Genomic DNA, 23,760 nt, shown 5'->3' with positions numbered 1-23,760 from the left:
TCATAACCTGACCTGCTCTTTATTAAAGCAGTCTAGGCAAAGACTGTTATACCTAGGAGTACTGGAGAGAAGCTCATAAGAATTTAATCTATATCAAGTCCATGGTATGAACTCTGAAAATGTTCTCATAATGAGCTTCAGTGGAATTGGTATTTTCCCATTATGTTGCTTTAAATGCATGAGAATGTTATGCTTATAAAATTAAATGCTTTAAATAACTGTTAAATAACATTATGTGTCTTATAGGAATTACACTGTCCTCTAACTTCTTGCTGTCTTTGGTTTTCATAAGCCACAGGTACACTCTAAACAACTGTTTGACTGTTTTATTGGAAAAAGGAAGTCAATACTGACACAACAAGGACAAGTCTTGCAGAATCAGAAATTTTAGCACTTGGAAAGACCTTAAAGATTATTAAATGCAGCCTACTCGTGACAGTAGAATTCTAGCTCTGTCTGTAGTCCCAGCTACTCTGGAGGCTGAGGTAGGAGTCTGACGCTACAGTGAGCTATGATCCAGCCACTGCATTCCAGTTTTGGCAACACGCAAGATCCTGTCTCAAAAAAAAAAAAAAAAAGTAGAATTCCAAAATAACTACAATAATATCTATTCTATCACTTCCTTTTTCTTATATTAGCTTTAAAAACACTAATTTATTGCAGAACCATGGGCAGTTAATAAATTTGGACCTTGTAGAGGCTACAGATTCTGTGACTTTCACACTAGCTAATTACTCACAACAAACAGGCACTGCTGGGATTCTGAATGAAAAATGGAAAATTGATATGCCTCCAGGCAGTAGAGGTATAGCTCAGCCCTGGAAACCATGTCAAAGAGTATCACTGGCATAGCCATGGTAGGAGAGCTGCCCCCAGGGGCTCACAGTCCAGTGTAGAGAAAGAAACATAATAAAATAATTGCTCTGTGTATAAATGCTGTAATGGAAGGTCAAGTCAAGTGTCATGGCCAGCACAGAAGATGAGAAATTCATTTGGAGGTTTATTTGTAGGAATTATCTAGCAGCAGTCAAGGTTAAGGGTCGTGATCCCCATGGCTTCTCCAAATACCTATAGAACTAGGATTCTGAAGGGGATCTCCTTTCCCCTTTCATGCCACCCTACTGTTACTCACACAGTCCAGAGCTACTGTAAAAAGGTCCCTCTTTGGGAAAGAATACCAGCAATTTACAACATAAGCACTAGATATATATTCCATCATCATCAGTAGGCTCAAATGTCTCTCATGCCTAAAAAGCTAGCAAGAATGAAGCCTTTTGTCAGGAAGGATCTTCATGGTCTTAGTACTTCAGGAAATCAAAACTACAGTAATAACTATATCCTCAGTGTGGTTGCACAGACTTCCTAACATACAGTTTCTTATCTTTAGGCCAGAATTATATCAGGTTAAGTTGGCCACACTCACTAACTATGGCTGTTCAGCAGTTATTGTGGATATTGTTTGACCTATCAGGAAAATAAATTATTGCAGGTTCTTTTTAGATATGATGATTTTAAGGGGACTGGCTGACAAGAACAGCTTTTTTCATTTGTTTGTGTCTCCCTCACTTCAAAACATTTGGATGGGTCATCACTAAGCTCAGAGATCACAGTTTGAATTATCTTAAATATAAAATCTGAGTGGTACTAGGCATGCTCTTTGGAGAGCACTGGTGGAAATCTCTCTTGGCTTCTTTTTTTTTTTTTTTCCATACAGTGTAGTAGCGGCTACAAATAAAAAAATTTCAACAAAATTGTATTTTGGAAAAATGTTACAAGGTTATTGGGAATTGGGGGAAAACAACAAATATTCATCAATTTTATTAACAAAGGATTTTAATTTTTCCCTCTTGTGGATATGCCTAAGGTGTCATAGGACACACATGTTTTTCTGATGTCATATTCTAGTTCCGAATTAACTGAACAAAATTAGAAGTTTAAGAACTGTTTGCAAAGCAATCAGGAAATTAAGGACTCCCTCTATGGCAAGCAAGAGACTTCAGGGTTATGTGAGGAATTGTGTATGTCTGGAGCTGGGCCCCAAGTCAGCTCATACCAAATGAGACCATATGACCGGCAGTCAGAAGAGAGGTACCCCACAAGTCAAGGGTCTTTTCCACTTAAAAAAAAAGATTCAAATGAGAACTTCAAACTGATTAAGCTAAGGTGCTCAGCATACATTCAACACCTAAAATGCATCTCTGTCTTCAAGCCCCCAAATAGAACGATGATTATCAGTAAAAGTGGTCACAGAGGAATCTCAGGAATAAGTTGATTGCTGAATCTCTGGAAGCTCTGAAACATCAATAGAAACAATATTTGGAATCCAACCTTTTCTAAAGTGATATCAGGACTCATAAGAGTACACTATGGAATCTGTATATCCCCAATATACCACGAACTCTTCCACTTTCCCCATTCACTTTCAAATGTCTGCAATTCCCAGTGAGCATCTGCTTCATGTGCCCATTATTACATCTCAAGGCAAGACAGCCTAAATTCTAACCATTGATCTGCTCTCAGTGGCTCCTCACTTGGGTAACTCAATACAGTGGCTTCAACCTAAGTCACAGTAGGCTTCATTCATTTCTGCTCCAGGTCAAAAAGTGACAAATACAATCTTCAAGGGAGATTTGTTACAATCTTTAAAATTATTACAACTTTACATTAATAAATTTGAGATGTTATCAGAATCCAGTATTAACCAATTTATTTATTCTATTATACTTTATTTAATGGCAGTTAATGATTCTCCTGAGCACTATCAATAGCATTGCCAGGACATAGAAAAATAAACATTTGAAAGTTTAAAAGGTAAATCATTACTATATAACCACTTCAGCAACAGGTAAAAAGTTTCTTTCTTTTTTTTTTTTTTTTTTTTTTTTTTTTTGAGTAATGCTTGGTTTCCAGTAAGACAGCACTGATTCCAAGGTTTTTCCTCCCAATTTTTTAGAGATGACACCTTGGCATCTGTGTGGGCATGAAACAGGCTCAAATGTAAGAATAAGCAGTTGGCCAAATTCCCCTGAGATTTACTTGTTCTTTTCAAAACATATCTATGCTGTAGAATACATGACCTACCTCATTCGGGAGCCAGTCCCACTCTTCATTATAATCCCAGAAGTCAGTTTTTGCAGGGCTATCTAGGGAAACTTCATTGTTCATAATGATATCAGAAATACAATGAAGAATATACACACTAAAAAACATGGTTTTCTATAACTTGAAGTTTAAATTTAGTAACTATTCAGTCTGTTGCATGTTCTGATCATTCAGGTGATGGGTTAAAAGTATTTATAGAACTCCATGACTAGGAATATATACTATCAGATTTAAAGAATCATATAAATATATGTGCATGTTTAACTATCAACTCAGTAAATTATAATTTCTTTTTAATGCTTCTTTATTAATTTAAAGCAATGAATTCTGTTTCTATTGCTGGCAATCTAGTATAACTCAATATTTGTTTTTCTAATTACAGCTTAATTACTAAATCTGGTCTTAATATATGTTAATACAACCAAACAAAATTGACATGATCAAACAAAAAAGGTATAAGCTAAAATCATCCTTGCTTCAAGTGTCTGGTCTGATTTATTAGAAACATAATTGACTAACTCCTTATTGGGGGTGATATTTGGCATTACGGAAAGATTATTTGGCTAACAGAAACATTAATCTAAATTTTTCATTAATCTGACCTTGGGCAACTTTCCTCATCTGTTTGGTTTTCATTTTATACATATAAAAAGAATGAATTGGAGAAATTCTGTGTTTCCCAACTGAATGAGATTCTGTTGCAGAAATATTGTTATTTCATAAACTTTTCAAATCTTAATCTTTATTACCCCTAGCCAGAATGTCATGTTATTTGCACATATGCACCAATTTTCCAAATATATATAGATGTTATTGTTCTAATAAAATGTAAATTTAATTGTAAAATGTCACTTAATTTATAAATCTTTTCCAATATATTCTGATCAATATTTACCAAAAGAACAACTGCTATTTTGCAAGGTCCTAAAAACAATATGTTTGTTAAAAATAGGGCTTCATATTCAAAGAAGTTGGAAATCACTATGCTAGATGATTTCTAGAGTCCTTTTCAGCATTACAATTTATTTCACTAAAGTAAAAAAGCCTAACATCTTCCTTCCCTTTTTATTTTCTTCCCTTCCTCCCTCTCTCTCTCTCCTTCTTTTTCTATAAAAATGACAATGGTTTGATTGATAATAAATGGCTATATCTTCATTTGATTTCCAAATTATTCAGAAAATAGGAGTTCCAAAAATTTTCTATGGTCCTTTGAGTAATAAATCAACATATCACAGATGCCACAAAGATTAAAAAAAAAAAACAAATAAAGCAAAATAAAATTGAGGGCCAAGTTGAGTAAAAGATAATCCAACTAAGAGACCATAAACTGTAAATGAATGTTTGATAAACCAAGATATTTTCTATAAACGTGTTTTACTAAAAGGGAAATATCGTAAAGAGGAGAATAGCTGAAGACCTTAAAAAAGTAAAATATTCCTGTGTTGTATTCATAAATATTAAATGTTTCTCCAAATATGTCAAATGACTAGGAATCAATGGTGCCAAAGGCAGCCATAATAGCCATAAACTGTATTATGTGGAATGACATATAAAGTTAGAAGGAATTTGAGGGAAAAAAACAAAAGTATTAGGAAAAAAATCAATTTAAATATCCTTCTGGAGGTACATCTGTCACTTTGCTGCTCTTTCATACATTGTTTCTAAGCGTAAATAGCTCATATGCCAAATGCATGTATATACTGCAGCACAGCAATATGGAAATAATAAGGAATGCTCTGTCAGATAAGTCATAGATATCAGCATCCATAAAAGTTTCCTTATCCTCTAGATTACTTTTTTAAAAAGGAAAAGTTATAATTTATCTGCAATAAGGTGTAAATATTTTATATTCCAAAGAATTCCTGTAAAATAAACCTGAATACAAAGGGAAAAACATAACAAAAGCAAGTGTATTTCTATTGCTTGATCCTTTACACCAGAAAAAAGTTAACTGAGCACGTTTAGGATAAGAAATCACTGCTATAATACTTCTCTCAAAAGAATGGACACAAAAATGCGTAAGACAGCCTTAATTTTCAAGAGTGTTAAAGAACATCAGAGAGCTAAGAAATCATCATGAATGTCTTAGTCATGTACCTCCTGTCTACTCTAATAGGTAAGAGTCATTTAATCTGGTACTAAAAAATAATAAATAATGTTTTCGATGTTTAAATATATAGGAAGTTAAATAAAACAACAATTATATATATATATATAAATTATTGTGACAAGACTGGGATAATCAGAGTAGATTCAGGCCCATCTGTGTTGAGACTCATTTACTCCTGACTGTAAAGACTTCTGAAAGAAAATATTACCTATGGGGAATAAAATGGAAGACAAAGCTAGACCTCACAATCTTAATATTCAAATCAATTCCACCATCATCCATAACAGCCCCTCCCTGAACTTTCACATAACCGCATTGGTATGGTTTGGCTCTGTTTCCCCACTCAAATCTCATCTTGAAATGTATTCCCATAATTCCCACATTTTGTGGGAGGGGCCCACTGGGGGATAACTTGAATCATGGGGGCAGTTTCCCCATGGTAGTGAATGAGTCTCACCATATCTGATTGTTTTACCAGGGGTTTCCGCTTTTCATCTTCCTTATTTTCTCTTGTCACAACCATTTAAGTGCCTTTCACCTCCCGCCAAGATTCTGAGGCATCCTCAGCCATGTGGAACTGTAAGTCCAGTGAAATCTCTGTTTCTTCCCAGTCTCAAGTATGTCTTTATCAGCAGTGTGAAAATGGACTAATATGCACATCAGTCTACATGGCTTATTCTAACATGTTAAGGACTACTAGAACCCTGGTGTCTCTTCCCAGACTCTATCTTGGTATTCTCCAACGCAAGTTAATAGTTCAGGGTGCTGAGAAACTTTAGGACAATCATAAAGTAAGTGAAGATACTGTCTTTCTGTCCCTTCCTAGATTTGCCAAAAGGCCTCCTAATAATCTAAGTCTACCTCTGCTTATCCTCTCCCAGTTTTTCCTGACTGCATCTGTAATTTAACAAACATTTATTGAGCACATATTGCACTTATTCTGTTAAAATTGTGTGTACTTATTTAATGTTTGTCCTTCTCTACTAGTTTCTTTTTCCATGAGTAGGTGGTTTTATTCTCCACCTACTGTAAATAAACAGTCAGTGGGAAATTTTTATGTCTTCTCAATAAATAAACAGTGGGTGGGAAATTTGGATAAATTTTAATTATAAAACCGTAGGTGGAGAATACCTGCTATGTGTTTGGTAAATATCTACCCAAAAATGAATGAATCTCTGAATTAATTTTTTTAACCTTCACCTGAATCCAGGTTTTAGAGATTTTTCCCTTTTCCTTTTCTACTCTCTAGAGTGACAAGGGTGGGAGAGAAGTGGGATGTATAATAAGAACTGCAATCAACACAGGAAGGATATTCTCCTTTCCTCCACACTTCCTTACTCCTGTAAAGGAGATGAAAGAAGGCTTTAGCAATTCTGAAAAGTCACCCAGTACCTCCCTTTTCTTTGCTAACACTCAATAATGTCAGGCTTGCAAATGGGGAGGTTTTTGAGAGTAATCCATGTCACTTACATTCTAGAATCTTAGGTTAATGTTTCCTTCCTATTCTGCAGAAGTTGCTGAGTAGCCCTTACTTTAGCTATAGCTAATTTTTTTCTGAGAGAGAGTGGAGATAAATGCAAATTTCAGATGGATATTCCTAGATAGTCTAAATTTTGCTTTTCTACTTCCACACTGCTACATGCTTCCACCAGTAACATCTTTCAAGAGTGTGATAACCACATATCTTGCGTGGCCTGACAAAGTCTTAATTTGCCCAGAACAGTGCAGCTCATAGCCTGATATTTAACATGTGGTTGACTTTTACATCCTACACGAAGCTGATTTTTTAATTTCCAGAAAAATAATTAGTTTCTTGCTCTGATTTTTTAAAATTGCAGTACTTTTCTTCTCCAATAGTTATCTGCATAAATTATGCCTTTTTATGTGGACACACAGTCTCCTATAGGAAAAATACTGTACTATAAAATATTCTGTATCCTCAATGCCTAACAGTGTCTTGCATACTAGGAAGTCAATAAATGACTTTTTGATTTTTAAAAAGACTACAAATTACAACATGAAATAAAATTGTATCTCTCTGAATGTTAATATAAGCACATTTTCATTGAGGATATCTTATAAATACAAGTAGAAAATCTGTCATTTATTGTTCAAATGGTTATCTGAAATTTCATGTCAAAATTATTGGGATTTAAAATATTTTATAAATTTTTAATCAAATTGCTCAATGTTTTTGAATTATGAAACTGCCTGCTCATTTTTCTGAGCTGCACCATTATAATTTCTGTGTGGTATTCAGGTAAAACTTAAAAGACACAGAAAACACCAGAATCAATTGGCCATATGACCATACTTTTTTCCAAAGAAACCTTAGAGATACATTGTGGAACTCTCAGAATTCATAAAGCACCCTTTGAAAGTCAGAGTTTCAATCAATAAATAGCTATAATATCCTGAGCGAAGGGTCTAAAGCTCAAAATCTACAAAAAGCAATCAAAGCTTGATATAGTTTGGCTGTGTTCCCACCCAAGTCTCATCTTGAATTGCAGTTTCCATAATCCCCATGTGTGGTGGAAAGGACCCCATGGGAGGTAACTGAATCATAGAGGTGGTTTTCCCCCATGCTAGTCTCATGATAGTGAATAAGTTCTCACAAGCTCCAATGGTTTTATAAGGGGCTTCCCCGTTCACTTGGCTTTCATTCTTCTTCTCCTGCCCTGTGGAAAAGGACGTGTTTGCTTCTGGTTTTGCTATGATTGTAAGTTTCCTGAGGCCTTCCCAGCCATATGGAACTGTGAGTCAATTAAACTTCTTTCCTTTATAAATTATCCAGCCTTGGGCAGTTGTTTATGGCAGCTTGAGAATGTACTAATACAAAGCTCATAGAAGAGAAGAGTTTTGAGATTCAGAAAAAAAAATTAGAGGAGAGTTGATTCATCTTATTTAATAACCAACAGATGATGTAAATACACTGGACATTCTAAATCTACATGATGTTAAGGTAGAAAACTATTCATTTTTGAACATGATAAGAATTTTCATTCCTCCCTGAATTTATAAGAATTAAATAGGAATACAATTTAGCTAAATATGAACTATTTGTCTGTCTCTCCTGTCTCCCCTGTCTCCCCTTTAATATGCTAGTTTCCAGTTGCTGTTCTAGGTTGTCATAGCAACAAAATGCTATTTTCAATAAGTTTTAGTAGAAAATCTGTTTGAAACACGTAATTTATTATAAGTGGAATGCGTTCAGTTGGCTGCATGTGTGACAGATTCTTCTATTTGAAAAGAAATTATTTGATCATATTATTCTCAGTGACTACTACTTCTTAACTCTTTTATAACAGAAATAACCATTAAATTTTATAGACAATAACAGGAATAACTTCATTGCACACGTGCCTGTAGCCAATCCAAAGAGTTAACTGGGGTTTAGATTTAGTCTCCTCCAGCCCAGCACAGCCAGTCTTCATAATCAACACATTGTTTTGTCTACAATATAGATTTATCATATATTCAGTATTTTAATTTTTTAAATTTTCTTCCAATGCTAATATGAATATACTAGCAGAAAATATAGTACAAAATTTGAAAAAGAATATGCATAATGCTACCATTAGAAGGTCCTATTAAAAAAGCATGGACAGGCTTTTACATGTTCTTCTGCTCTAAAGCTTTTAATTACACTCTGGACTACAGAACACATTTGAGGTTTCTTTGTCCCTTATTTGAGGCCCTTCAAAATCTGACCCTCTTTATCTTTTGTACTTCATGTCCACATCCTGCTCTCATAAATCAGCCAGCACAACCAAGTGACTGTCTTGTTTTCTTACCGCACTGGGCACCTCTATAATTTTCTCCGCTTTTGCAATGCCTGGTTCTTATTTTATAACTCTGCTAAAATTGTCTCTTCTTTCCTCAAATAAGCCACATCAAGCCACTTTCTCTCTTTCCTTTTCCAGATGGATAAAACTTATCCATTTAATACTTGAATAAAATCTACCTTCTGGAACTTTCATACTATTTAATTTTTCAAATTACTTAGCTGGTTACATGTACTTCTTTTACCTTCTCAACAAGAAGGTAAGTTCATCCAGAATCAGAACCATGTCTTGTACATGATTTTCCAATTCAACACCAAAGTTGTCTATTTTATTTAATAAAGTTTCTTCGCAGAGTCTCCAGATCAGAAGTTTTTTTCCACCCCATCTTTGTCTTCCAGTGACATGTGTAGATGACCCACTTTGTGCCCATACATCAACAGCCATATGGGACCACTTCTGGTAATTAAAGGTAAAGTGGCAGATTATTTCCTGCCTCTCCTTTTAGTTGAATTAACCACTTTTATCCAAGATATTGCATAAATGTTACAAAGAACCACTTCCTTCATGAGTTACCCATAAGAGACTTAGCATACACTTAGAATATGCATAATGAAACCTTTAAGGAGGACTGAAAAAGCTGGGAAGAAACATATACCAGAGAGAAACAAGTGTCTCTTTCTGGCTTAACCACCAACTGTGTCATCTTGAGGCTTCCTGACCAGATGAGGACAAGAAAATAGTCCACGTTCTGCTTCCGTTTCTTGCACACCCAAGGAAGTCACCTGATAACCTTCCAAGAGAGTGCTTACCTCAGCAAGTAATGCTCTGTGGGGAATAGGCTACATTCATCTGGCAAACATCACTTTCCACTCATAGAGGGCAGTCACAGAGTAAAAGTAGAGCATTCGAATGAGAGAACGTATTTGTTTTCACACTGAGTAGTATTTATCTTTGAAGTTAAAATAATAAGGTATGATTTGTTCTACTGCACTCATATTAATGTGCACAATTAACCAAAAAGCCTTGGATATGGTAAATTTCTTTCTTTATTCCAGCATTTTAAAAAGTTAATTGCTCTATTGATTCATTATGTGAATAATATAATCTGGAATATCATTCTTCAACATGTCACCAAAATAATTAAAATATTATGCATTCTGCATTATATGTTTTAAAAAGTTATGGTTGGAATATAGGCAGTATGTTACTGGCTTAAACTTTTAAACCTTGATTATATTTATTATTGTAAGTCACACTGTAAAGTAATAAATGAAAATTTTTCAAATATGAAATATTTGCACTGGCTCTTTAGAGAAGAAAAGTGAATGCATAAAGTCTTACCAGCAGCCGCCTAACCATTATGAAATCAGGCCAAATTATTTTATTTTTTTAAAAAATGCCCCAAATATTGACTTTGGTGTTTTAGTAAAATGAAAGCTGAACTGTTAAAGTTAAACTTAGGTCTTCACACTGGATAATGTTATTGAAAACTCTGGGACTTAATTTGGCCTTCTCGTTCTCATGAGATTAATTATAACAATAACAACAACAATTAATAGTCACTATGAATCCGGCACTGTTCTGAAAGATTTGCATATATTAACTCATTTCATCCTCACGAATGTCTTATGACACTATGGTTGTCCCCAGTTTTAAAGATAAGGGAGGCAGCAAATCACACTGCCATGAATGCACCTATGCAACAACTTTGCATATTTTTCACATGTACCCCAAAACCTAAAATGCAATTTAAAAAAAAACAAAAACAAAAAAACTACTCACTGAATCTTGATTCAAAAAAAAAATAAATAAAATAAAGATAAGAAAACTGTACCACAAGGATGTTAAGTACCTTGCCTAAGGTCATTCACGCAGCAAAAAAGTGGACAGCTGGTATTTCTTTTTTCTTTTTCTTTTTTTTTCTTTTAGGGAGATGGAATCTTGCTCTGTCACCCAGGCTGGAGTACAGTGGTGCAATCTGGACTCACTGCATCTTCCGCCTCCTGGGTTCAAGTAATTCCTCTGCCTCAGCCTTCTGAGTAGCTGGGATTACAGGTGCACACCTCCACGCCAGGCTAATTTTTTTATTTTAGTAGAGATGGGGTTTCACCGTGTTGCCCAGGCTGGTCTCAAACTCCTGAGTTCAGGCAATCTGCCCACATTGACCTCCCAAAGTGCTAGGATTACAGGTGTGAGCCACTGGGCCCAGCCTGGTATTTTAACCCAGACAATCTGGCTCTAGCAACTGTGTTCTTAAACACAATGTCAAACCACCTCTCAAGAATGTGCCTTTCTTTATGATAAGTGAAATAAGTCAGGCACAGAAAAACACAAATCATACGTTCTCACATCTATGTGGAATCTAAAGCAATCCATCTCATAGAAGCAGAGAGTAGAACAGTGGTTACCAGAGGCTGGAGAGTGGGAGCAATAGGAAGATGTTGGTCAAAAGGTACAAAGTTGCACTTAGACAGGAGGAAAAAATGGTAAGTATTTAAGGTGATTGACATGTTAATTAACTTGATTCAATTATTCCACGCTGTATGTGTATATATATATATGAATAGATAGGTCATATATATATATGATATATGATATATACATCATAACATCATGCGGACCCTATAATTATATGGACCATTATAATTATATGGGCCCCATATTTATTTTGACTATTATAATTTTTCTGAAACATTTAAAAAATAATATAAAGCATAAAAAAGTAATATACTCTGCTGTGCTACAGAATTGGAAAGACTGGAAGTTCCACTAACCATTATTATTTCTTCCTTCAGATACCTAATTCTTCAGCCATTACATAGTCAAATATCACCAAAACCAAACCAATGTTTCCCAAAGGTGACTGAGATGGTTTAAGGTTAGATATTGACTTAAAAATTTTTAATACTGCTATGGTCTGAATGTTTGTTCCCCCGAAAACTTACATGTTCAAACCAAATCTACAATATTGTGGGTATTAAGAAGTGGGGACTTCGGAAGATGATTATGTGAGGGGGACCCCCACTCATGAATGGGATTAGTGGAAGAATACCCTTATTAAAGAGGTAGTTGTCTTCCACCATGTGGAGACACAATCAGAAGGTGCCATCAATGAGGAAGAGGCCCTTACCAGACACTAAATTTATCAGACCCTTGATCTTGGACTTCCCAGCCTCTAGAACTGTGAGAAATAAAATTCTGTTGTTCAGTGACCCAGGTTGTGATATTGTGTTATAACAGCCAGATAGACTAAGGCAAATAGCTATATATTTATTTTTATGCATATTAAGAAATCAGGATAATTAGCATATCAAAAACAATGACTTCATAAATATTACTGCTTGACTAAGACAACAAGCTAGTAAATAATTTATATCATTTTAAAGAAAAACTATTAAGTAGATAATAGAACAAATGGAACAAATGCTAAGTAATAGAATTAATGGTAGAAATGTTGAAGACAGCACATGTCTGATGGAAGTTTGCCAAACATCGACTTCAACAGTGCTCTTCTCTCTGAGCTAAATTTCCACATACACCCGGGCTGGAGTGTTTCAGCAAAACTGGGGCAGGATCACTAGAGCTGTGTTATAGTGTGGCTAGCCCTCCCCATCATTTTATTATATAAAACCATATACAAGTTTCTCCAGTGATAACTACCCAGGACCACCAAGACAGTCATCCCCATTACTCTGCTGTCACTTGAGAAACCATTATCCAGAACCCCACAGAAAGCACAGTAGCACTAGTTTCTGCCACCCTCAGAACACCTAACTAGGTCCTTTTGTAAAGGCCTGAGGAACAAACAGAGGGAAAAGCAAGGACAGATGAAAAAAACAGGGAAGTGTGACGTGGGAAGCAACAAAGAAAACACCTGCACCATGTTAAATATACTGTACCAACTTGAGCTAGTTTACTCTTCCAGATAACTCTGAGATGAAGGCTTTGTTGTCCCTCGTCTACAGGTAATAAAACCAAAATTCACCAACTGCGAAGGGAGTGAAACCAGCTTCTTTGACACTGAACCTGGATGACTTTTGCACTTTACAGTAGAGACTGAAGAAGCGAAGTGATACAGAGTGGATGAAAAAGGGTGGAAGTACCTTGAAAAGATATGTATCAGATACTTTATCTTTTTCAGATGGAGTCTCACTCTGCTGCCCAGCTTGCAGTGCAGTGGTGTGATCTTGGCTCACTGCAACCTCCACCTCCCAGGTTCAAGCAAATCTTCTGCCTCAGCCTCCTGAGTAGCTGGGATTACAGGCACTAGCCACCATGCCCAGCTAATTTTTGCATATTTAGTAGAGACGGGGTTTCACCATGTTGGCAAAGCTGGTCTCGAACTCCTGACCTCAGGTGATCTGCCTACCTCAGCCTCCCAAAGTGCCGGGATTACAGACAGAGCCACCATGTCCGGCCTCACATACTCTTTTCCATAAGTTAAAAAAACAATGTAAGGCAAGCCACATAGTCATGACCCTGAACTACAAGCTCGATATCTGAATAGCCAGTTCGATGCTCTGTCTAGCCCCATTTTTGGAAAGTCTTGAGCCTTCAGTGCAAGTTATAGTTGGAAAAGAGGCATGTTTAAATTAAATCAAATGGAAGCACTGCTATGCCAAGTCATAGAGTTAGCATACGCACAGTGGCTGGCAGCCATGGAAACAATTTCTGCTGAACAGGTTATAAAATAAATAGGCTACTGCAGGACACTCTCTGAGCAGTGTCATTTTATGATGTTGGATCCAAAATCCTGAGCATTTTAGTGGGCTGGCAGGGAAAGAAGCTGAAATTTACCTTGTCAAAATCTTTATTGGAATACTGCTGCTTTAATACAACACTGATTAGTTCTTTCTTCAACTTAGAAGCTAAGTAAGATGGTTTCTTCAAAAGCAAGCTACAATGCCCATATTCTCCCCAATGGACTATAGTATCACTAAATTAAAAGGCCACTTTTGTTCTTATGGTGTTCCGCCCATGGTCGGGGCTACATAAATATTGGTTGAATTGAATCAAATTTATTTGAAAGGTTGTAACACCTGCATAGGGATAAATGAAAATCATCTAAGCATGAACAAAAGAAAAAATTATGAAACAGAAAAGCATTTGTATTTCTAGCAATTGGTACTTATTTCTTTTATAATCATCTTTGGAAAAAGTCATTAGCATAAAAATAATTTTAGTCTATAATGACAAAAAAGTACCAAAATTATTATAACTATGATTGCTTAGCAATTCTTAGTCATATATTTTACCTTTTGATTGGTACCTTAACACATAACGCTGCTATTAAGAGGCATATTAACCCACCTTTTGACTCCAGACAATCCTCTTTAAACAAGCTTTATATTTATGAAATGCCACTAGACACAAATTTTCTGTTAAGTTCTTTGCATGTATATTTCCTTCACTTTGTTTCTTTTTTAATATTCCATTAAAAATTATGAAACCATATTGTATGGTGTCAATAAGCATCGCAAATAACAAAATCCAAGTAATCATAACTCTCAATACTTGACATTCCATTTAATTTTTATTCCTCTATCCCATTCCTAATAATCACAGAAACATAAGAATATTTAATTTAAAAATCACAATTTCACAAGTAACTAATAATGACAATTTTGTGATTTTGAATGTAATCCTGAATTCTGCATGATTGCTTCATTGAAAAGAATCTCTTCTATGTCTTCTATGTAATAAAAGAATAACAATCTGTAGCCTACAATTTGAATAATTTATACCGTTTGGTTCCAGATCTTCCCAGCTCTTTTCAGCAAGGAATTTTTTAGCAAAGCAAACTTTATGTGGAGCCAGAAATAAGAACCTGAATGGCACTGAGAAAATTATCAAAGGAAACGAGACCATTTTAAAGGTAATCGTTTTCTCAGGGTAAGTATAGAAACTTTTTTCCCTCGAGTTCCACAACTACAACCTACTTAATCATTTGAGGTACGTTGTATTACTGCTCAAAAAAATTTACTTTTTCCTCACATCTTCTTTGGGAGGAGTATTATTCCCCACTTAACTGATTTGACAGTCAAGTCATTGCTTGAAAGAAAATCTAAAATTCATGGTATTGGCTTTAGGGCCAAATGTAGGTGACCAGGAAACTTCTTTATGAAGATTATCCTTTTGTATTCCATGACTGAATGCTAGGACTGAAGAGAAAACACGATGTAGAGATTATCACAAGATTTAAGACTTACGTCTGATGCTGTAAGTGTGCAACCCTGAGGGGAGGAAAGTCTTCATTGGAGTAGGGCTGAATACATTCTGTGGACAGAAGAAAAAGAAGTTAATACTTGTTGCCCAGAAAACAAATTGTGGGTAGATTGTATTATTATTCCGCAAATATCCAGTTCTCCCCACCCTAACACTGAAGAATCATGAATGTCCATCCCATTGATACTGGCTTGATTATGTGATTTGTTTTGACCAACGGAACGAGATAGGATTTGGCATATACTTTTTTCACACAGCAGCTTTAAACATGCTTACACGTTTTTGTTTGGTCTCTTATTTATTCCCTTCTGCCATGAGAAAAATATGCCCTTGTTAGCCAGTATTTCTTCAGCCTGGATCTCAGAATAGCAGATGTGTTGAACATACCTAATGAAGTCAGGTCCTGGAGAAGAGATGCTCTGCCATCCTGCAGACCTGTGAACAAGAAATAAAAGCCTTTTGATATAAGCCATTGCAATATTGCGGGTTGTTTGCTATTCAAGTTATCACAGAAAATCTTACTAATACACAATTTCATAAGCATCAAATCAGCAATCTGCACATATAAGAAGGCAAAAGTCATATTTTACCTGATTTCATCTGATACTGTGCTCTTTTTTTATGTTTTATATGCCCCATCATATTGCAAAGGCATATTTTGGCTGTCATCTGTTGTTTTTACTATATGTCCCTATAACATTCAAGAAGCTATAGAAGATTCATAAATAAATTATTGGGCTCATGAGTTCAACCTAGGCATTCTCCCAGACATACTTTGTAGACATTAAATCTGAGAGGATTTGTCTTTGTATGTTAAATTAGAAAGGCATTGCTAAAATCTGCACACTAGCTGCTATTTTAATATGGTGAGCTAAAATACAAAACAACAATACTTGTGATAGCATTTAGTAGTGGTCTTGTTATTTAATTATTATTCCACTACATATTTTATCTCATATGCCAACACGTTTAGTTAAGATGAAGCATCTTCTGTTTTACAACATTATAAATATCATTAATTAAATATCATTAATCAAAACTAAAAGGAGAAAATCACTGATAAATCAACCAATCTAAATGAAATAAGGGAGTCAGGGCAGATAATAGAATTTGGGGATGTACAAGTTCTCTTCTAGCTGCTCACAGGATTGCCTAAAGAAATAGGCTGGCCCAAGAGCACCTTTCCATGCCAAATTATACAGCAGGGAACTGAAAACACAGCTGGGATGCTTGGATTATGTGTGTGACAAACCCCCAAGGAACTGCCAGCCAGATGCCCGCAGTAAAGCCAGTGTTCCTTGCTTAGCACAGACATGAAACTAACGATGCATCCCATGATGCAGCCATTAAGATACAACCATCTGTGGGTTTATTTATCCACCATTTTGTCACTTATAGATGTACATTAAGAAAAGGAAAACATGACAGAGAAAGTAATTTATATGAGAAGTTTATTAGCACATAGATATGGCCTAATGACTAGTAGTCCAGAAATTTGAAACGCTCTGTCACTCCACTGTCTCATGTTGCAGCATCCACACTCTTTTATGTGTGGTCCCAGTAGCTTAAAAAGTTAAACTATTGGCAGCAATGAGTAAGCTATCAAATTAATTAATTTTTAGTGTGGAATATTGATGCAGGATATAAGAGGACTTGAGGAAAGGCAATCTTAGATTAATGTCAATAGTTTTGAAAAATAGTGAACAAATGGCTGTACCACACAAATGGCTAAGTTGGTTCCTATCCATTTAAAAGATTAAACACTGAAAAATTAGTGTGGTCCAACCATAGCTAACTTATTACTGTCAGTGGTCAGTTATATAATAGCGATATTCACAGTAGTACCTTCAACATAAAAGTCCTGTTCTTCTAGAAAGTTAGAATTTTATTTGCATTTATTGCAAAGCAATATTTTCATTTAGATATTGTTACTGTAATTTTCTCTGCAGAAAAATATTCCCAGCAAAGTATTGCAGAGATTTATTTTATCTATACCATAAGCAAGTGAATACTTTATAAATTACTATAATTTATAAAATGCTTCATACAAGTTTATTATTTGATTATATTAACTATCCTGTATATATTAAATAATATCATCTGCATTTAACCATGAGGCACTTAAGACCTGGACATACACCTAAGACCTGGACATATCAATTTCTCTGTCCTCCTATGCCATTGCATAGATGGTAATTGGAAGAGGTTAAATGAGTATATATTTTCTAAATGCAAATCAAATTGACTTTCTACTATGTAATGAGAAGATTTTATTTACTAGTTTAATTATCATGCTCGTCTTCTTCATATAAGTATTACATAGACAAAGCAAAATTAAATACCCACCACACACAACATAATGATGTAAAGTTTTAAACAAGATGTTTAAACAATGTTTTAAAATGTAAATATTAGACACAGGGAATCTTGACAGTTTTTACATTAAGAATCTTGACTTCTTTTATCTGCTATGATTGATTTCAAAGCAGAGCTATTTATGTTAAAATTTACCGCAATTAGAAAATTCTATAGTATTTAAGTCAATTATTGCTACGATCTGAATGTCTGTATTCCCCTAAAATTCATATGCTAAAATCCTAACCCCTAAGATGGTGGTATTAGGAGGTGAGGTCTTTTGAGAGGTGATTAGGTCATGAGGCCAAAGCCCTCATGGAATTAATGCCCTTATAAAAGAAGCCCCAGAAAGTTGCCTTGCCCCTTCCACTGTGTGAGGACACAGAAAGAAGGTTCTGTCTATGAGAAAATGGGACCTAACCACACACCAAATCTGCAGGCACCTTGGTTGTGGACTGTCTAGCCGCTAAAACTGTGAGAAATTTCTGTTTCTACCCAGTTTATGGTATTTTGTTATAGCAGCTGGAATGGACTAAGCTATTTTCCTCAAAATTTGTTTGGCAGAAAGATGCAGATGAATAAAATAGAATAGCTTAGAAATGTTTCAGAAAATTTAAGCTTTTTTCTGGGTTGATAACCATTATTTTCTCTCTTTTCTGGAGAAAAAAAATACTACTGCTTTAATCAACTAGTTTAAATATATGAATCCATAGATTTACTTTATTTAAAATGACAGAAAACATGATGTTCTAGAGGGTTATGATTTTAACAGATCAATTTATATAAAAATAAAAGATAACAGTACTTCAATGAGTATTGCTAAGAGACAGGAAGAGTATTTTCTATTTAGTATGTAAAATGTAAAATACCGACGAGTGTGGTGGCTCATACCTGTAATCCCAGCACTTTGGACAGCTGAGGCAGGCGGATCACTTGAGGTCACGAGTGCAAGACCAGCCTGGACAAAATGGAGAAATCCCCGTTTCTACTAAACATACAAAAATTAGCCAGGCATGGTGGCATATGCCTACAATCCCAGCTACTTGGGAGGCTGAGGTAGGAGAATCCCTTGAACCTGGGAGGCGGAGGTTGCAGTGAGCCAAGATCACACCACTGTACTCCAGCCTGAGAGACAGAGCAAGACTCTGTCTCAAAAAAAAAAAAAAAAAAATATTTCCTTTTCAATCATGACTCATTTCATCTATCACTTAAAATCTTAAATCTATTCCTTGGAACTCTGGGAGAAATAAGTAATGTATCCTCCCAAGTGTGAAGGAAAAGTCTGTGAAAATTACACACTTTAGTTTTTTCTCCAAGTTGGCAGCACTCACAGCTATTGTAACAATACCTACCTTACAAAATTCTTTTTTGGCTCCTGTCTTGCATCTTTTTTAGATTCCTCCTTCCTCCCCTCAGTTTTTTTCCTAATGGACTAGATTCCTTTGCTGGCAGTGTCATTCCTCCAGGAGGTATATATTGCCTCTGTATGTCTATGATTTGATATGGGTCTTGAGGATAAAGACCTTCCAGACCCAAAGAATTCATATTTTAAGAGGCTTATTGTATACTTGCATGTTTTTTATTTAATTTAGAGTGGGCAGTTTATATATGTTTTTCAATAACTAGGAATCACAAAGATATTTACTGCTATGTGTCTGGTTTCTGCCCTGTCCCCAATTTCTCCTGTTCCCATCCATCCCACCAAAAAAGTCATTTTTACTACTCTTTTTTGTTTTCTTTCAGATACATCATAAGCACATGTAAGAAAAAATAAATACGTATTCTCTCTCCTTTCCCACTTATTTTTTACTCAAGTTATAGAGGACCATATATAATGGTTTTTATGTTATCTTTCTTAAAACTTCACAATTTAGTTTGGGTATTTTGCAATGAACAACAGAATCCATTTTTCTTTTAAATTTCTACATATTTATTTATATTAACAATATACAAGTTATGTATGTCTCCCAGTTAGTTTAAATGTCAAATAGGATAATAACACATAATTAAGTTACACAATTGGTTTTATCAGATTTTTTTTAATGGTGGGCAAATTTGAGTCTATAAGGTGACAACTGTAAGTGATTAGAAATTGTCTTTAAATGCAAGACCAAACACTTTTGTTACACACTCAGAAGTAAACAAAAGATAATGGCTATTTTTTCAAGAATGGTTACATTTTCAGCTAAGGTAATCTAAGTTTTACTCAAATGAAATATATCATCTCTTAATAATTGCATCCTTATGGTTATTACATTCATAACAGCTATTTTATGTAATAACACAAGTTATAAAAGAACATGTAGATGTGTTTAAACTTTCCAATCTAGCAGAAAAGTCAGCACTGCAATGTAAGAAACACCAGCCTGAACTTCCATTCAAGCCTTCTTAGGAAGTATAAAATACTGTACACACAGGAAACACACCTATTGCAAATCACCTTGTCTATAAATGTCTAGTCTATAAATTTATCGTCACAAAGTGAACACACTGGTATAACCATAAGCTGCATTCTAATAAGGAAATGAATGAGTAGTACTACCCTCCTTGAAGCCGCCCTGATGAAAAGAACAAGCAGTGGTATTATATTGACTGAAAACAGAACAAATATTTGCCTGGGTGACAGACGAAGACTCCATCTCAAAAAGAAAAAAGAAAATTGAAGGAAAAAACTGCTCTAATCCTGAAAATATTAACTCCAATACTTCATTCTCTGGCTATACCCTACTACCTTCTCAGTTTCCATACTAAATGTTTTAAAAAACAATTCATGTTTGAAATCAAGGAAATTGCAATTTTCAACAATAGAACATATATGGGAAGAGCACATAAATCCATATTCCCAGTTCCAAGAGGAGCAAGCTGTATACTAATTTGTGCCAGAATTTAAATCCCAGAGACTATACCCTAAATAGAGGTCCAGGAATAGTGTCAAGGCTTCTAGTGGGTACCACCTCTCAACACCTTTTGGACACCTGAGCAAAAATAACAATAATAATGAGGAAACTTACCCATACTGAATGTTACAGTTTTGTTAAAACTGTTTTAAGCACTTTACATGATAATCTTATTTAACTGGTGTGTCAACTCTTTGAGGTAAGAATAATTATTATCCCAATTTTAAAGATAAGAAAGTAAGGCGGAAAGGAGCTAGTTTTATAAAACAATTAAAAATGGGTCATTCAGCTTGGAACAGGTAGGATTCAAAACCAGTACGTCTTATTCTAGCAGATCAGTAGCTGAGAAAGTGTCTGTCAAGAAGGTCTAAAATTTCCAAAAATCAGCCTTACAAGAAGTAGTGGAATATATGGGCAACCTCAGTCAATTTGGAGCTTACTACAGAGCTCCAGACGGAAGGGTTCAGGGAACTGGAGTACAAATCAGTATTCAGAGTCCCAAGGAGATTCAGCAAGGGCTGTGTTGGGCTCCTCCTCATTTATTCCATTGTGATTTCCCTCTAAGGTAGCTTTAGATACAGAGAGTCGCCCAGATTGAAGCTATTTCCCTCCAGCAATTTGTATTCTCTGACCCTATCGCTAACAATGGCCTCTTGGTAATAATGACGCCATTTATTTTGCTACTGAAGTATTATTCTAAATTGACTAATGGATATACACTTTCCTATTGGAGGCAAGCATTCCCTGACTTCTTATATTAGTCAACATTTGTTCAAGTAACAAATAAACCCTTATGTTTCAATGGCTTTAGAAAACAGAAGGTTATTTTATTGTCATAGAATCAGATGTGGGTAAAGTAACTTTTTGCCTTCTTTTTAGTTACACCATCTGGTGCTGGTGGGTTTTTTAGGTCACCATAAAAGAATAAGAGAAGGACGGAAGAAACACCTACTGCAAATCACCTTGTGCTCTAAGTCCTAACTGCAGATTAAGCTGAAAAATACAGAGGCACATATTTAGTAAATCCTATCTGCCTACCACATGCAGCATGGCCCTTCAAAAGGTAAGGAAATTCCTGTTACCCTTACTTATTCTGGAGTATTGATCTTAGCATTCTGGTTGGTAAACTGTGAGTCTCAAATTTCATTGACTATTTCTCCTAGGAGGCCTCTGAGCTCTTATACAAGTTGTATTTCTGGTAGGGAATGCTATGGACATGACCCTTTGTGAAAAAGCTACATTTCAATGTAATTTAAATTAATTTAATTTTATAATTCAGAGAGTGAGGGAATGTCTTTTCTATCATTTTCTCCTGGTGCCAGTAATAAAATTTTATAGCTGTTGGAGAAACAGCAGCCTGGAAAATACACTCATTGAATTCTTCCAACAAAATGCTTTGGTTCTAAATTTCCATGACTTTCACTGATTACTACTCTATAATTTCTGATCAGTTTTTCCCACTTATGTGATTATATACCTTTCAGTGATTGGCTCTTTTTACTTTTCAATATTTTTTCTATTTAATTCCTCAAGTGAAATTTATAATAGTTTCATATCTCTAATATGGTACTATACTGGCAGTGAATCTCCTTGCATCCTTATGTTTATGGTGGTCTTGGAAATTTTATCTTGCCTTACTGCATTCAAAATTCATTATTTGGGAAGAGATATCATTAAGATGACTGACTTGAGGCACACAGCAGACTTGCCTCCTCCACAGAGAAAGACCTAAACAGCAAGTACATAACTACATGTCAAACAGAGCCTCTACGGGAAAATTCTAAGATCCACCAGGGTAGCAATAGAAACCCTCTGAGGTGCAGAAGTTTAAGTTTGCAGCATAGTGAGGCAAGTAATTCAACTGGATCAACTCAAAGCCAGGAGAGACTTCTCCTTGCAGGAATTAGGTAAGTAAGGGATCTTCAGCAGTCCACATTCCCACCACAGACAACTGCAGTCCCAGCCACACACAAGAAAAGTCCCTCAGCTCTCCCAGGCCCTGAGGCTAGTATAAGGAGATGCCAGGACATCACAAAACTGCATTGTTCCGGAGAAGAAATTAGTGCAGATTCCCACCTTCAGAATCCAAGTTGCTGTAGCGCAGCACCATTTTCAGAGTAAAGTCCATACTGGACTACATCCTGCCTTGAAGCCAATTAGCTCTTGCATTTCCAAATCCTCAGGGACCCACCAAGATCTCCCCATATTAGTGCAGAAAGCTGTAGAGTTGCAATCACACCACCAGCACCTGAGTCCACGCAGTGTCCTATAACCCAGGATAGAGGCAGTCCAGCACTTCAGGGAGGCTGTTCTGAGGACATAGATAACTGACCGAAGCATGAGTTCTTGAAAGCCTGAAAGCCACCTACCTGAGGCCACTACCACCAAAAGCAAACCTACCTCCCTCCAACACTGGAGTCACTGCAGGCTTATGCATCCCACTTGGGGTCTTGAGGAGCAGCCTTTCCACTTTGCCACTTACTCCGCTGGGGCCAACGCATCCCACTCAGAGTCTGAGGGAGCAACGCCACTTCCCCACTGCTAACACTACCAGGGCTTATGGATACTATTCATGAGCCCAAAGATAGACCCACCATTGGCACTACCAGTGTCTATGCACACCCCTTTGGATCTTGAGGCCTGGCACAACTGTCCTGCTGCTCCTACTGGTGTCTATGCACCCTGCCCAAAGGCTCAAATACGAGACCACCAAAGACCTGTCCCACTAATCCTGATACCTGCAAGTGCTATCTATGGGCCTGAAGACCAGCTCATTTGGCACACCCATTGACAGCAAAACCTTACCAGAATATCCAAACAACCACAGCCTAAGACAGTAAAGAAGTCATAGACATCACCTATGTTGCTTATAGCCAAAGAAATCATACTGAGACTATACTATGGTACCCAACCAGGAACAAAATGAAAGCACCCTGTCTGACTGAGATGATTATGATATGCTGAGAGAGAGAAGTCCCTACAGAACCTACTCCATAAAACTAAAAAAAGTAACAATTACACAAGATGTGCACATATCAACATAAGGACATAAGAAACATTAAAAATTAAGGAAACATGATACCTCCAAGACAACACAATAGTTTTTCAGTAACAAATCCTAAAGAAAAGGAAATTCATAAAATGCTTGAGCCAAGCACTGTGAGTCAAGAATACTATATCCATCAAAGCTATTACTCAAAAATGAAAGAGAAATAAAATATCCCATGAACAAACAAAAATTATGAGAATTCATGACTAGATTAGGCCTACAAGAAATGCTTAAGGG

General features: G+C 35.8%; 1 protein-coding gene across 10 annotated transcripts in view; it reads right to left on the bottom strand.

Annotated features, from left to right (window-relative positions):
• Positions 1–23,760, bottom strand: part of CHODL (chondrolectin) — a 411,269-nt gene that overhangs the window by 23,185 nt on the left and 364,324 nt on the right. For all 10 annotated transcript variants that reach the window (XM_064380056.1, XM_064380053.1, XM_064380055.1 and 7 more), the window contains 2 exons: positions 15,610–15,657; positions 15,207–15,273 (listed from right to left, as the gene is read on the bottom strand). In XM_064380056.1, the coding sequence (XP_064236126.1) occupies positions 15,207–15,252 (46 nt within the window). In that variant the 5' untranslated portion in view covers positions 15,253–15,273; positions 15,610–15,657. The remainder of the gene's footprint in view (positions 1–15,206; positions 15,274–15,609; positions 15,658–23,760) is intronic.

The sequence above is a fragment of the Aotus nancymaae genome, unplaced genomic scaffold, assembly GCF_030222135.1.
Source record: "Aotus nancymaae isolate 86718 unplaced genomic scaffold, 86718_ANA_hifiasm-v0.15.2.pri h1tg000022l_1, whole genome shotgun sequence".
Taxonomy (NCBI): Eukaryota; Metazoa; Chordata; class Mammalia; order Primates; family Aotidae; genus Aotus; species Aotus nancymaae.
Note: the sequence above shows the minus strand (reverse complement) of the source record. Positions and strands in the feature narration are given on the sequence as shown.